At 44.3% G+C, this 14,106-nt stretch overlaps 1 protein-coding gene across 1 annotated transcript in view; it reads left to right on the top strand.

Annotated features, from left to right (window-relative positions):
- The window catches only part of SETBP1 (SET binding protein 1), a 356,839-nt gene that overhangs the window by 162,598 nt on the left and 180,135 nt on the right, over positions 1-14,106 (top strand). Inside the window, exon 2 of the mRNA XM_047086210.1 lies at positions 7,429-7,482. Within this exon, the coding sequence (XP_046942166.1) occupies positions 7,429-7,482 (54 nt within the window). The remainder of the gene's footprint in view (positions 1-7,428; positions 7,483-14,106) is intronic.

Raw genomic sequence — 14,106 nt, 5'->3', positions numbered from 1 at the left:
AGCCCAACCAGAATGGCAGCTTTAAGTGTGTAACTTGCTTCTTTGGCTGGTGGGAAGCCAGGTGCTTGTCTTCTATACCACACACTCCAAATGTCTTGGCAGCTAGACTAATGCTTTTGGAATTGTAAGGTTTTTTACCTTGAGCTCAGATGTGGATGTGACTGCAGGCTTACTGGGATGATGAACCCATGTAGCAATCTGAGTGACCATCTGTCTAAGTTCCTGATTGCACACCAGTCCAGTAATGGAGACACCAGTACAAGACCATCCCACTGCCCTCCTTTTTGCCTTTCTGATTAGGGATACTTCCAGATAGTGTAGACAGTCTCTTAAAGGTATGTATTTGGGAGGAGAGTTGCTGGAAAAGAGAAGAGGGGAGAAAACTAGAAAGAGTCTGCTCCGTCTCTTTTTTGGTCCCTGAGGTGAGAAGGACACGTTAGGGTGCTAGAAGTGTACGGCCAGAGAGAGCGTAGAAGTCATTCTATAGGCGGTAAAAGAAGACCTGGACCGGTGAAGTGAGCTTGTGACAGATCCTATAGTGAGTTGAGCTGGAACCAGGGCTAGGACATGAGTTTTCTCCCTCCAAGTCTAACTAATGCCCTTTTGTATAGCAATGACCATTGACCAGCCCTGTTAGGAGCAGGAACCTAATGGTACCATTTCACCTCCCTATTCCAATTTGCACATTGTCTTTTGTGGTCCTGGTGAAGTAGTGAGCTCACTTATGGTGGGTGCTTCCAGAGCCTGCTGCTTGGTGGAAATCACCTTCAGCTTCTTCCTTTTTCTCTGTCTTAACCCCTGACTTACCTTGCACCTCTCCGCGGCCCTTTCAGAATCTCCCAGTCCTCTGTGTTAGGGCATCTAAAACTTTCTTTCAGTTGCATACATATGGTTGGCTTTGTTCCAGATTATCCATTGGGTGACTCACAATCTTTCTGAGTCTGTTTCCTTTCTGCCAAGTTAAAGAGTGGGCCTAGTCAGTTTTCAACAACCCCAGTCACACATTTGATTTTGTTTTTGTCTTGGCTTGCTGGGACATTGCCTTCCATAAAGGCTGTCCTGAACTTTGTGGATTGAGGGCCTGGATTGGGATGGGTTTCAGGTTCCATCCTGTAGCCAAAGGAAGAAGCAAATGACACTTTACAAAGTAAAGAGGGAGAAACTGATCCATTTCCTACAAAATAGGAAAGAGAAAAGGGGAACAGATCGAAAAGTTGTGTGTGTGTGTGTGTGTGTATGAAGGGGGTTAATTAGAAGTTTTATTTAATGAAAGGATGGTATATTTAAGGACAATTTCAAACTGGAGCATTTACTACCCCAAAGCCATCTTTGCTCTGTTCTTTTATCTATCAGCCTACTCATCCATCCATCCATCCATCCATCCATCCATCCATCCATCTCCCATGCCATCATTTATTTCCCAGGCCCACAAGGGAAGAAATATCTGTAAAGAGAAAATGACCTAGAAGGTCCTCAGTACAGTGAGGCTTCAGTGTGTCCAGCTGCATGTCTGTAAGGTTGAGATCCTTCTGGATAGATGTCCAGGGTGACCCACATCCCTCCCTTTTGTGTCAGTGACTCCCTTCCCAGGTACATGTACCCCAGGTCATGATCCCCTGGGGGATCAGTGGGGATATATTAGGCCCCACTCTTCCCAAATGAGGTGTGTCCTTTTGGTAAAGGGCCAGCAGAAGGGAAATAATGTTTCTGGGGAAGGAGGGTACAGGGAGGAAAAGGGAGTAGCCTCCTGTCCTCTTCTGAGGGAAGCTTTAGACACTGTGGAAGTTAGTGGGTGGGAGGGCAGCTACTTGAGGGACAGTCCTAGAGGGCACAAGGTGAGGCTGGCTGCAGCTGGATGGAGGTGACTTTTGGTGAGGGAAGCAGAGGGAGACCCTCATGCAGAGAGCTGGGTGGCAGGAGAGCAGAGAGCAGAATGCCTCTGCACCCGAAGGTGAAGAGACTCTTCTCTCGCCCCCTCAGAGCTTCACAGCTTCCTTCACCCTCCTACCTGCTCCGTAACCCACCCCTCAGGCTTGGAGAGACAAAAAAAAAAAAAAAAAAGAACTTGTGCCAAGAGAGAAATTGCAGCTCCTCAAAAATGGAAAGCAGGGTCATCATCCTAATATTTTGAATGTGGACTGTTCCAGAGAACAGCAAGACGTGTCAGGAATGAGAATGGTCTGAGACAGGGCCCCAGGAACACTGCCCACTCCACCAGGGAGATGAAAGAATTTTCTCCTTCCTTTGCCTTTTAAATGTAATTCTGTCTGCCCTTCTCCCCCAACACCCGCTCAACCCTCTCACTGGGAGCAGTGCAGACATTTAGCAGTCCTGGGAAAAGGCAGGATCCTTTTCATTAACTTCAGCCTGATTGAAGTCCCCAGAGCCATAGCAGATTGCATTTTCCTCCCTCTCTGCCTGCCTGTCTTGGATGCCTCCCCGCACAGCCAGGCTGCTCTGGGCAGTGAACGGTTTTCCAGTGGGACAGAATGAGGCCAGTCTCTGAGTAGGGGGATGGTCTGGAGAGGGTCTAGATCAATGCTTTTCAGGGCAGTGGCTTTGACTTTGTGGAGGGACACCTGAATGTCTTCTTGCCCAGGCCTCAGTTTCTCCTGTGTTCTGAGCATATGCACCTCTCTTTCAGCACAGAGCAGGCAGCCAGCTGTGTCTGGACTTAGGGTTGGACTGGACTGAGATGGTCACTAGTGGGGGTTTCTGCAGAGGGACTGGGGATTACAGGACTCACCCGGGCTTTTTGTTAACCAGCCATGTGATCTTGAAGAAGTCACTTATTGGGGCACCTGGGTGGCTCAGTCAGTGAAGCGTCCGACTTCGGCTCAGGTCATGATCTCACAGTTCGTGGGTTCAAGCCCCGCATCGAGCTCTGCTCTGACGGCTCAGAGCCTGGAACCTGTTTCAGATTCTGTGTCTCCCTCTCTCTCTGACCCTCCCCCACTCACGCTCTGTCTCCCTCTGTCTCAAAAATAAATAAACATTAAAAAAAATATTTAAAAAAAATTTTTTTTTCAACGTTTTTTTTATTTATTTTTGGGACAGAGAGAGACAGAGCGTGAATGGGGGAGGGGCAGAGAGAGAGGGAGACACAGAATCGGAAACAGGCTCCAGGCTCCGAGCCATCAGCCCAGAGCCTGACGCGGGGCTCGAACTCACGGACCGCGAGATCGTGACCTGGCTGAAGTCGGACGCCTAACCGACTGCGCCACCCAGGCGCCCCAAAAAAATTTTTTTAAAGAAGTCACTTACCAACTTCTTCTGCAAAATAAGGACTTAGTCTGGAAGGTTGAAATTCATTTCAGTGGCAGAACATTTGACTCTAAATTAATTTGTGTACATGAAAGAAAGAAAAACAGAACCACTCTGGTTGAAGGGAGGGAGAGGTGGACACAGTAGGAGCTCTCTGACTATACTACCTTCCCTTGCTCCAGTTCCCTAACAGAAGTGGCTCCTGACCCCACTGTAGACATGGTGATTTTTCTTATCCACCCAGAGAGCTTCAGCTGTCTCCTTCAGGTTCTGATAGTCTTTAAGACTGGAACTCTTTTGGGGTACAGATCTGGGTGGGCTGCAATTTCAGAATGCAGGAGGACTTCCTATCCTGTATTTCTAATCTACATCTGAGCACCAGGCTTCAATGCTGAGGACCAGTCCTTTCTCCTTTCCTGCGTGTGGAATGTGTAGACATTTAGGAAATAATCAGTTTTGTAAATGGGAGTGGCCAAGGAGCAGGGTCTGTGTTTTGCCAAAGAGTTCATGTATTTGGGTTAGAGCAAGGGTAGAATCCAGGAGCCAGGCAGGCAGGGAGTCCTAGCTGGATGTTTTGGGAAAAGCAGACTTCTGCACACTGTTCATTCTGGAACCATTGAGGGAGGAAGTCTCAAAGCTTGCCTTTGGCTGTTTCCATGTCAGATAACACCTAGATTATCTCTGTGCTAGATTGTGATGGAAATAGTTCAGAATTTCAAAGGTAAAACATTCAGAAGTTCTGGAAGTACTTGGTAACCATACCCGACACCTCCTCCTGCCTCCCCCAAACCCAGCTCAGATAAACGACCACATCTGAATGGCCATGGGCTCACTGTGTTGTTTCATCCACAGGCAAGGGAGCTTGCCTTCTCTTTCTGGTAGTGGGTTCATTCACTTTTCAACCACTTTCTCTTTCATACCGGCTTTCCTTCAATTTAACTTTGACTCCTACACTGAAGTGTTCACTCATAAAACCTACAGCAAGGAGAGAACAGCTTGCTCTCATCATGTAAGTTAATTAATTCATTCAAATATCTGAGTGCCTACTTCATGCAGGAAATGCTCTAGATGTTGAGTGCCCTTTCCTCTTGTCGACTTGAAGGGTGTCATAAGCTGTCTCTCACACTTCTTTTCTCCAGGCTCAGCAACTTAGCCGTTCTAGTCTTCACCTCTAGGTTGACAATATTCACCACTTACCTTTTAAGTCATTTGGCCAACAGGTATTTATTGACTAATCACCTGTTTAGACTCTTCTCATCACTTTGAGGAATGCAGAAGTTACATAAGATATAAATCATGTCTTGTTGGGCCTGGTCTCGTTAAGTGAAAAAATAAAACAAAAAATACACACGGCAACACAAAACAGAGCCTTAAATAATTAAGAACTAAGTTACATGCATCTGATTTCCTTTGAAGAGAAGGAAGGAAGATATTAAGGCTTCCAGGAAGGTGGGATAGATCCTAATTTTGTTGAGCTAGGGACATAACAAGTAATAGCCAAAGATGCCATTATCTCTATATCCAACCAAACAAATGGATCTGGTAACTTCTCAATCCCAAAACCATTGACACGAGGGAATAGTGCATATGTTATGATGCTGTGAACACCCTTGTGGTTGACTCTAGATGAAGCATTTCATGATAGGAGGAAGTAGATGTTTTGTCTCATGCTTTCTCTCTGGCGAACCCTGTTAAAAGAGGGAAAGAAAGATCCCTGCCTGTTGGATTCCCAAGGCCTAGAGAATTCGAGGTTTGATCCTACGTGTTAACACATGTTGGTGGCTCTGTCCTTGCAAAGGTCACTCCCTTGCCCATACCTCACTCCAGACTTTCTGTCACTCCTCCCCAACTCTACCCTAACCTTTGCTCAGCTCAAGTTAAAGGCTTAGACTGCACTGATAAGCTCTGAAGAGTAGATGGTCATTACCAATTAAATGAAAGAATGTCTGGAAGAAGGGTCAGTGAAGGGTCATTCATAGGGATATGCTTTATGTTACTGCCTGTGGCTCATTGACTAATAAAGTAACACTCGTTTTTTTTCTCCTACTCCACCTCCACAAATTATCTCCAACGTGCTATAATCCGGAGGCATCATAGCATAGAAGGGAGAGGACGAGCTTTGGGAAAATATAGTTTTGGATACATACACGTACTACCTGCATGACCTAGAAAATGTTATTTAACCTCCATTGAGTCTCGGTTTTCCCATTCATAAAGTGGAGATACTTTTTTTTTTTTTTCACCGTTTATCCATTTTTGGGACAGAGAGAGACAGAGCATGAACGGGGGAGGGTCAGAGAGAGAGGGAGACACAGAATCGGAAACAGGCTCCAGGCTCCGAGCCATCAGCCCAGAGCCTGACGCGGGGCTCGAACTCACGGACCGCGAGATCGTGACCTGGCTGAAGTCGGACGCTTAACCGACTGCGGCACCCAGGCGCCCCAAAGTGGAGATACTTTTGATCTCACGTGACAGTCATGAAGCTTAATAAAGTATGTAAGGCAGGGACCACACTGCTGGCTACCTAGGCTATTCTCTACCCTCGGTGTCTCCTAATTCCCTCCTTTCTCCTTATTGTACACCGTGGCTGGCAATGAGCATATGCAAAGGGAGCTGGGCTGGGACTGGCACATCCCTCGTCCATGTCTTTCTTCTTCCACCTGCCCATCCGAAGCCCCTTGCCCTGCCACCTTTGCGTTTGCAAGGCTCAGTTCCATCTCCATCTTCCTAAAGCAACCCTGCCCTGACCTCTCTTGCTTTATGCACACAGTCTGATGCTTACACTCTACTACCCTCTGCTTGCACTGACATAAACACATCTCATCCTTTGACCAATCTGTAGGTTCCTTAAAGGCAGGGACTAACAAGTCTTATGATTAGGTTTGGCCCTCGGTGTCTAGTCAGGTCCCTAATGGCTTGTTGCTTGGTTGTTTCATAACAAACAGAGGGGCCAGACTGTCTGTCTGTCAGGACTGATGCCACCTTCTCCAGGCACCTTCAGCATGAGGAATCTAGCCCTCAGGACTGGGTGTGGGGAGAAAGGTACAGTGTGTACACTGTCTACCTCCTTTCTGCTCTATTCCGGAGTTAACACCACTTTATGTATCATTTTTGGCAAAGTGATTTAGAGAAGCTAAGCAGCCCAGTTGAGCTTTCCTGAAGGCTAGAGGCATTGGAGCCCAGCATGACTCCCTCTCTTTCTTGAACCGAACAAAATATTGTTACAGCAAACATGAAATCTTTCCTCTTTTTCACAGATGCTCTCCAGGCCTAACAAAGCTAGCAGTCACACTCCTTGAATCAAAATAAGCATCTGCCCTTTTTCTCTTTATCCTACAATTTCCCAGCATTTTTGTGCAACAATAAAGAATGTGATTATTTTAGCAATTAATCGTACGCTTTTATTTGGTGCTTTCTGGAGAGGATGCAAAAATATCAAAACATGAACTTGACCCTTTAATATTGATTAAACACAGAAACTATATAAACCTGACTCTTATCTTCTAATACTGTGCATGGCAGTTTGAGGCATAAGCTGTGAATACCTACGTAGTATATAAGATCAAAGGTAATATATGATGAAGGGAAACTGAGTCACATGTAGGTGGGTAAAGGGAGGGTTATTTTTTACTGGTCTAACTGAAGGAGAAGAAGTAGAAGAGGAAGAAAGAGAAGAAGGGGGAAGGGAGAAGGAGAGGGAAAGGAAGAGGAAGAAGAAGAGGAAGAGGAAGAGGAAGAAGCAGCCCTCCCGGAGGAGACAGTCTTTAACTGTGTCTTTAGCTTATGATATCACAGACTACTTTGATAGTAGGAAGACAGGGACCCTCTCCCTAAGGAAGTGTTCTACATCTATAAATTCACACATAATTGTACTGACAATTTCAGGAGGCTGTGGACCTGCTGAAGGGCATACATAATCCCATCTGTAATGTAAGACCCTTTGTAGAATTGGAGGTACATGGACAGGGGGCTGCAGAGGGAGGTGAAGAAGTCAGAGCTCTGGTGGACACCAGGTGAGAAGGCTGTTGGGTCCAGGTTCCTGGCCCAGAAATACCACATTTAGCTCCAGATCTAGATGGTGGTAAGTCCATCACTGATAAGTTGTCCTGAGGACAGTGTGTGCAAACTTGTGCAAACTCAGAAAACCCCTCTGTTCTTTTCCAGCTCCTCACAGCCAGTGACCTTGCAGCCAGTGACCTCAAAGGATTTCAGCCACAGGTAAGTCCACCAATCCTTTTATGAAGCTCAGGAAAGTGAAGTGTTCTAGTTTGGTCATGACCACATGAAGTTGGGGCCAGGGCAGAAACCCCCATCTTGGATTTACATTTTCTCCATCAGACTGACTCTGTCACCCTTGACAATGAGCTCCTGCTTCATGTCATTGCAAACAAAAGTATCTTTTTCTGCTATCTTTCTTAATATTTTATAGCAGGGAAAAAACATAGGCCAAGATGCCAGTAATGCTTGGTGGTGCACAGTCTAGCACAGGAAAAGGCTAAAACCAGGGAGGTAGAGGATGGGGTGGGGCTGGCTTTCTCCCATGGATTTCCCTTTTTGGGGACACGATACTCACATTTCTGAAAACGTTGTGCGAATATGACTTGGAGTCATGGCTGGTGGCCAGGTCATCTCAGACTCGTGCACAGAGAGATGGTTGCGTTTTGCTGACCATGGGCAGGAAATAGGCCACCATTCTCTCTGGCCAGAGTGCTGTTTGGAGGTCATCACAGGCAGAACACACAAGGGAGCAGGCAAGGGCTCTCTGAAAACCCCCTTGGCAGCGGTAAAGATGGAAAATCACCCTCCCTGTCCCTGGAAGAGTATTACTGGTACCACAGGAACACATAAGCATCAACACACATACACACATATACAGAGCAGACACGCTGAGATCCTTTTGTTCCTCCACAGACCCCAGTGGAGATGCAACATGTATACAAAGAGAGGTAAAGCCAAGAGTGACAGCTGTGGTCCTCCATCCCTGCCCCTATCCCTCTTTTAATATAAACCTTTCTGTCACTACCCAACCAATGCCCTTCCTAAGATCCCCATTGTTCTGTACCTCTGTGGGGAGACACCGTAGCTCACAGAAGAGAACATCTGGGACAGAGCAAGTAATTTTCTAGTAGCAAGAATTCCATATATTTGGTAATGTTTTCTTCTTTAAATCTGTTTCATATCCAAGAGCTCACCATGCCCTCACTATACTTCTACATGTGGTACATCCTATGTCCCCTCATCCTGCAAGGGAACCAAGGATGGGGGTCTTGATAAGAAATGGCCCCAGATCACACAGAGAGCTGGGGACAAGAGCAAAGAGTAGAAAATGAGAGGCTTGAGAAGGAGATGGAACAAAACGAAGAGCTCCATGGGTGAGAGTCAAAGATGAATCCTTGCACTGGTTTGGGATTTGGTGCCCTTCTGTTGATCCTTGTTATCCATTGTTGATGCATGAAGTCTTAAAAGTAGATAACCAGCAAGCCTTTTGACAACTATTGAAAACTGATAATCACTCGTTCACATATTCATACAAACTTCCAGGTGAGCTAAGGGGTGTGAAACAAAGACAAAAGAAAATCAACATTTACCCATACCCCATCCATGGCTACACTCACACGCAGTGGCATCCCAGTTAAAGGTTCATTTTTATCTGAAAATTTATAGAAATAAACAGGGTAAAAAAGGCCTCTGTGATGTTTCATGGCTTGGAAAGGCACATAGTAGAGACTGAGTTTACAGAAGGGGTGTGTGTATATGTTTGCCTCTATGATTTTGGCACTGATTCTTTCTGAGGTGGTCATATTCTTGCCACGTTTTTTGAGCTACATTTCTAGATATTAGATTTAAAGTGAACTATTAAGGAAAGGAAAGGTTAGATATATCTGGGGTATGTCCATTGATTCTAGAAAGGCTGCTTCTGTGCTCCCACGGATAACCCCACACTAGCTGGTGCAGATGGCTCACTCTCCTGGTTCTGTCTGACCTTTCCACATTATTCCATTTGTGTGACATCCCCTGAGGCTGGAGACATAAATGCATATTTTTCACTCCTCAGGATGTGTGTTCCTGAGGCCAGGAAGCCCTGGGAATCTTGTGGGCAGAGTGTAATGCCCAGATCAAAGTTAATTCTCCAGTGTTATTCCTAAATCAAAAAGGCCCGGATGTGTCTCAAGTCAACACCACCTTTTGGGTGCTCTTCCGAACAGAAACCAAATGCTGCCCACGTGCTTTGGGCTGCCTTCTCCCAGCTCCACTGCACCAAATTGTCGGTTTCTGTTGTTATTTTCCTCTTTTCGTTTCAGATGAAACTGAGCCCCATGCATCCTGATGTCTGCAATAATTCACAGACACGTTCCCTTGCAGGAACTGTGGGGGACTTTCAGGAGGGGACCTCACTAAGACATCTAGGACCCCCCCCCCCAGTTGCATTGACAGGCTGTCAGCTTTCACAGGATTCACACTTATCACATGCATGTAAAGGGTTTTCTTTTCCTTGGTGCCTGTTCCTGCTGCAGCTGTGTAAGGAAAATAGCCACAATTCCCTCCGTAATCTTTGATGGCTCTCAGTGTTGAAAGTGTGGGGCAGCAACTGTATTGAACTAAACTGTTCTGTCTCTTTGTCTCTGTCCTTTTTGCATCCAGATAAAGGAGGGTAAGGAAGTGACTGTCTTTCTCCCCACAATTATCGGTTTGTAAAGACACCATACTCATTCCTGGAAACAAACACATTACTTCCAAGGACGAGCCTGATGATGGATGCTAAGGTTCTAAGTCTGGGAGGATAATGATGAGTGTTCTTCCTGGACTGGTGTACTTGGCCTCTGGACTGCACAGGATGGAACTGTCTCCTAGAGTCAGGCCTGGGCTGACAGGTGGCTGCCATTCTTAGCTAGTTTTAAAGGCATGGGTTTTTCAGAAAAGCTTCTGAAATCCACACTTGAAGCCCCCCCCAGACCCTTCCCTTCCATTTGGTTCCAGCCCCAGGCATTTTTATTTTCCATTATCTTGTTCTTTTGCTTTTTTGAAGAAACAGATGCACTGAGTTTCCTTTTCTTCTTGTCTTTGGATAGTTGGAAATGGGGACCCTCATTCCCTTTTGCCAGACTATACCTCTCCACCCTTCATGAGAATAAAAGCAGGCATCTCATTCCCTTTAGCAAAATCCACCAATCAAATGCTTTCTTCTCTGATTTTCTTTTTATTCTCCCCACCCCACCCCCAATATAAAAGGTGTAAGTATTCACTGTAGAAACTTTCGAATGTGTGAAGGATGTCAAAAGGTACAAACTTCCAGTTATAAAATAAATAAGTCTTAGGGATATAATGTACAGTATGGTGACTATAATTAATAATACAGTATATTTGAAAGTTGCTAAGATGACTAGGTCTTAAAAGTTCTTACCACGAGAAAAATATTTGTAACCTGTGCAGTGATGGGCATTAACTGTTAAAAAACATAGTTTGGTTCCTGGGTGCCTCAGTCAGTTGAGCGTCTGACTCTTGATTTTGGTTCAGATTGTGATCTCATGGTTCCTGGGTTCGAGCCCCGTGTCGGGCTCCACACTGCAGAGTGGAGCCTACCTGAGATTCTCTCTCTCAAAATTAAAAAAAAAAAAAAAACCTTGAAAAAATATATAATTTAAAAAATAAATCTCAAAAGTACAGAAAAAACAGAAAAAATCTCCTCTAACTCCACCCCAGAAATATAGATAATGACATTTTGGGAGATAGTCTTACAGTCTTTGTTGTATGTCAATAAATATGCATCTGTTGGATTTTTAAAAATGTGATAACCATATTTTATATGCTTTTTGTTACCCTCTTTGCATGCTTTCCATGTCACTGAAGAATCTTCTAGCAGCTGGCTCTTTTGATCTAGTTGCTGGTCCCATCATATATTTACCACCTCCCCCTTGCTAGACATCACATTACTTTTGTAGACTGAGATCTCCAGGAGCAAATGCAAGTGCTAACTCCACTGCCCTCAATCTAGCGTCCAAGGCTACTTGGCATTTAGTTTTTTTGTTTCTCAGTTCCTGCAGGGATGTGAAGACTTATTAAACTTTCCAGCGAGGTGTCCATGTGAATGTGCCCATGGGCATTTGTGTGCACACTTACAAGGGGTGGGGGATGTGGTAAAGAAATAACCATAGTATAGGGTCCAGACTCAGATGCAGGGCTTCACATGCCCAGCGTCTATGCTGGGAAAGTGACCTTGAAAAAACCCATTCTTTCCAGAGGAAAGAGCCCACTAAAGGGCTTGTTCCTCACCTATTTTATACACTCCCCATGGTCTTAGAAGAGAGGAGGATACTTCCTGTAGAAAAAATGGAGTTTTACTTCAAGTGTGCCTCATGACAGAATTTTGTGGGGCAGGTGTAATAGTTGTCCTATCAGGGGTAGCCATGTGTAAGGAATTTCTAAAAGGTCCATTGCTATTATGGTTAAGGGTACAATGTAGTGAAAGGCAAGAAGGGAGTAAGTCAAGAACATATAGGAAGACATTTTTCAGTGTCAAGAAAACAGGGCTTTCTGTCATCAAGTTGCCATTTTATTCAAAGGCACCCATGGGGACCTTTATGTGGCACTCCCTGCTGTGCAAAGTCTTTCCCAGAATTCCTCAGTTCTGTAATGTTCTGCCACTGATACCAACTTTGCAACCCTGGGAAAGTTGCCTAATGTCTTTAGTCCTCATTTTCCTTATTAAAGAACAAAAGTTGTGTAGCTAATCTCACAGATAATTGTAAGGATCAAATGATACAATGTTGTGAAAGCAGCCTACTGTGATGACTGCCAGCCTAGTGAATTAAATTTTTTTCTTCCATTAGAGAACTACTGGTTAAGTTATTTAAGAATTCAGGAGAAGGAGAAAATTTACCTATATAGAGTAAGCTGGGAAGTCTTCCAAGTGGAGGTGTCATTGTACCTGGGCCAAATGAGTGATAGTGAAGTAGTGAACTTATTCCAGGTCAGGGGAAGCCCAGAGGAAGACCAAAAGAAGGGTGGAGATGCTTGGGAATGTTCTGGAGACTTGGAGTGAAGATAATAGTTGCAAATTAAGTTGGAACCAAATTGCAAGAACGTCTTAAATATCTGGGGAAATAGTTGGATTTTTTTTTTAAATGAGCAGTTATTGAAGTTTTCAAACTCATACAAAAGTAGGCATAAAAGTATAATAAACCTCCATATATTACCCAACTGTTATTATCTATTATCCAACTTCAGTGGTTTGTTTCCACCAAAGCCCTGGTTTGTAGCATTTGCTAATTTCTGTGGTTTAAATATCCCCATCATGACCAATTCTAAGCTGCCAATGGTTTAACAAACTCTTTGCAAAGTCCTTGACAGTCAGCTTTCTGAAGCTGATATGATTGGTTCCCAGCACACTGCTGGGCCAGCTTCAATAATAATTACTATTTGCCAATCTTACTTTATACTGCAAGATATAGATATGTATATAGATATCTATGGATATATATAAATATATACACACATATATGTAATTTTATATATGCATATAGATTTTATATGTATATAACTATAATTTTAATTTTAATTTTTGGGGGGGAGTAATTCCTTTGTATTTTCTGATACCAAGTCCATATTCCGAATTCTCTGATTACCCTAACATGTTGTCTTACAGTTGATTTGTTTGAATCGGGATCCAGAGTTTAGATCTTAAAATCCACCTGAAGGTGGAGCCATTGAAGGTTTGAGGATGGGGGAGGAGCTAGTGCTGTGGCAGAGATGATGCTGACATAGGTAGTAGGTGGGATGAAGTGAAGAAGGGATCCAGTAATGAGCCTGTGCCATGGGTCCATTTGAGACACAGGGAATGCAGCTGGACTGGGGTTAGTGGGACTGTTGCTGAGGGATGGAATTCCAAAGAAATTATGGAGGCACAATCAGTGGACCTGGCAAATAGTTGGGTGATTAGAGAAATAGCAGTACCATTAAGCAAAATGGGGGCCGAGAAGGAAGTGCAGGCTGAGAAGCTGCTGTGTTCATCCCTGGATTGAGAATAAGTATGGCCCAGTATTCAAAAGAGAAGAGCTTTTTCATCCTTAAACAAACTTTACTCCATTTTCCTCGGGCCCCATAGTCATTTCTGCTCATACGTCATCAGGGGATGTAGAATCATCTGCATAACATCCTGGGCTTCAGAAGTTTTTAATGCAAGAACCCCAAATATTTTGTGAGGAAAAGCTGCTTTCTAGGAAGGTGTGGTTTTGGAGTTTCTGAGTAGATAGATATCCTAGCTGTGCATCTCTCCAGAGAAGGAGCCATGACAGTAGTCTATGGCTCCATGATGTTCCATGTTTTTGATTGTTATGAATGGGTGCCCCACACTGAGAAGTAGCAGGGCAGGTTGGAGAGTTAGACCTTCCTCCCAGGTACTTTCTTGTTGGCATGAAATTACTGAGTTCCTAAGTTGCTTGTTGTTTCATGTGATTGTGTGTTTCGCAACAGAATCACAGTGACCTGACTCTATTCCAATGAATACCCGCTGCCTACAAGTTCAGCACCAAAAGTTCTAAAGATTAAAATGGAAGCTTTGGAAAATCCAGAGCATCCAGCTCATGTTTGACTCAACAGGAGTTGGTGTTAATACATGTTCACACTGCCTTTGGTTAAGTGTACATATGATGAGGACTTAGGAAGAGTATACTATATGCCAGAAAGTGTCCTTTGAACTTTACATGTATTATTTCATTTAATCTTTACAATATCTTTGTGAAATTAGTAATAACATCCTCACTTTACAAACAAGCATAGAGAAGGTAAAGTCACAAAGCCCATATGTGGCAGAATTGGGATTTGAACCCAAGCAGTCTAGATCAG

This window comes from Lynx rufus, unplaced genomic scaffold (genome assembly GCF_022079265.1).
Source record: "Lynx rufus isolate CCGP_SWC_20201006 ecotype Redwood Valley unplaced genomic scaffold, mLynRuf1.p SCAF_20, whole genome shotgun sequence".
Classification (NCBI taxonomy): Eukaryota; Metazoa; Chordata; class Mammalia; order Carnivora; family Felidae; genus Lynx; species Lynx rufus.
Note: the sequence above shows the minus strand (reverse complement) of the source record. Positions and strands in the feature narration are given on the sequence as shown.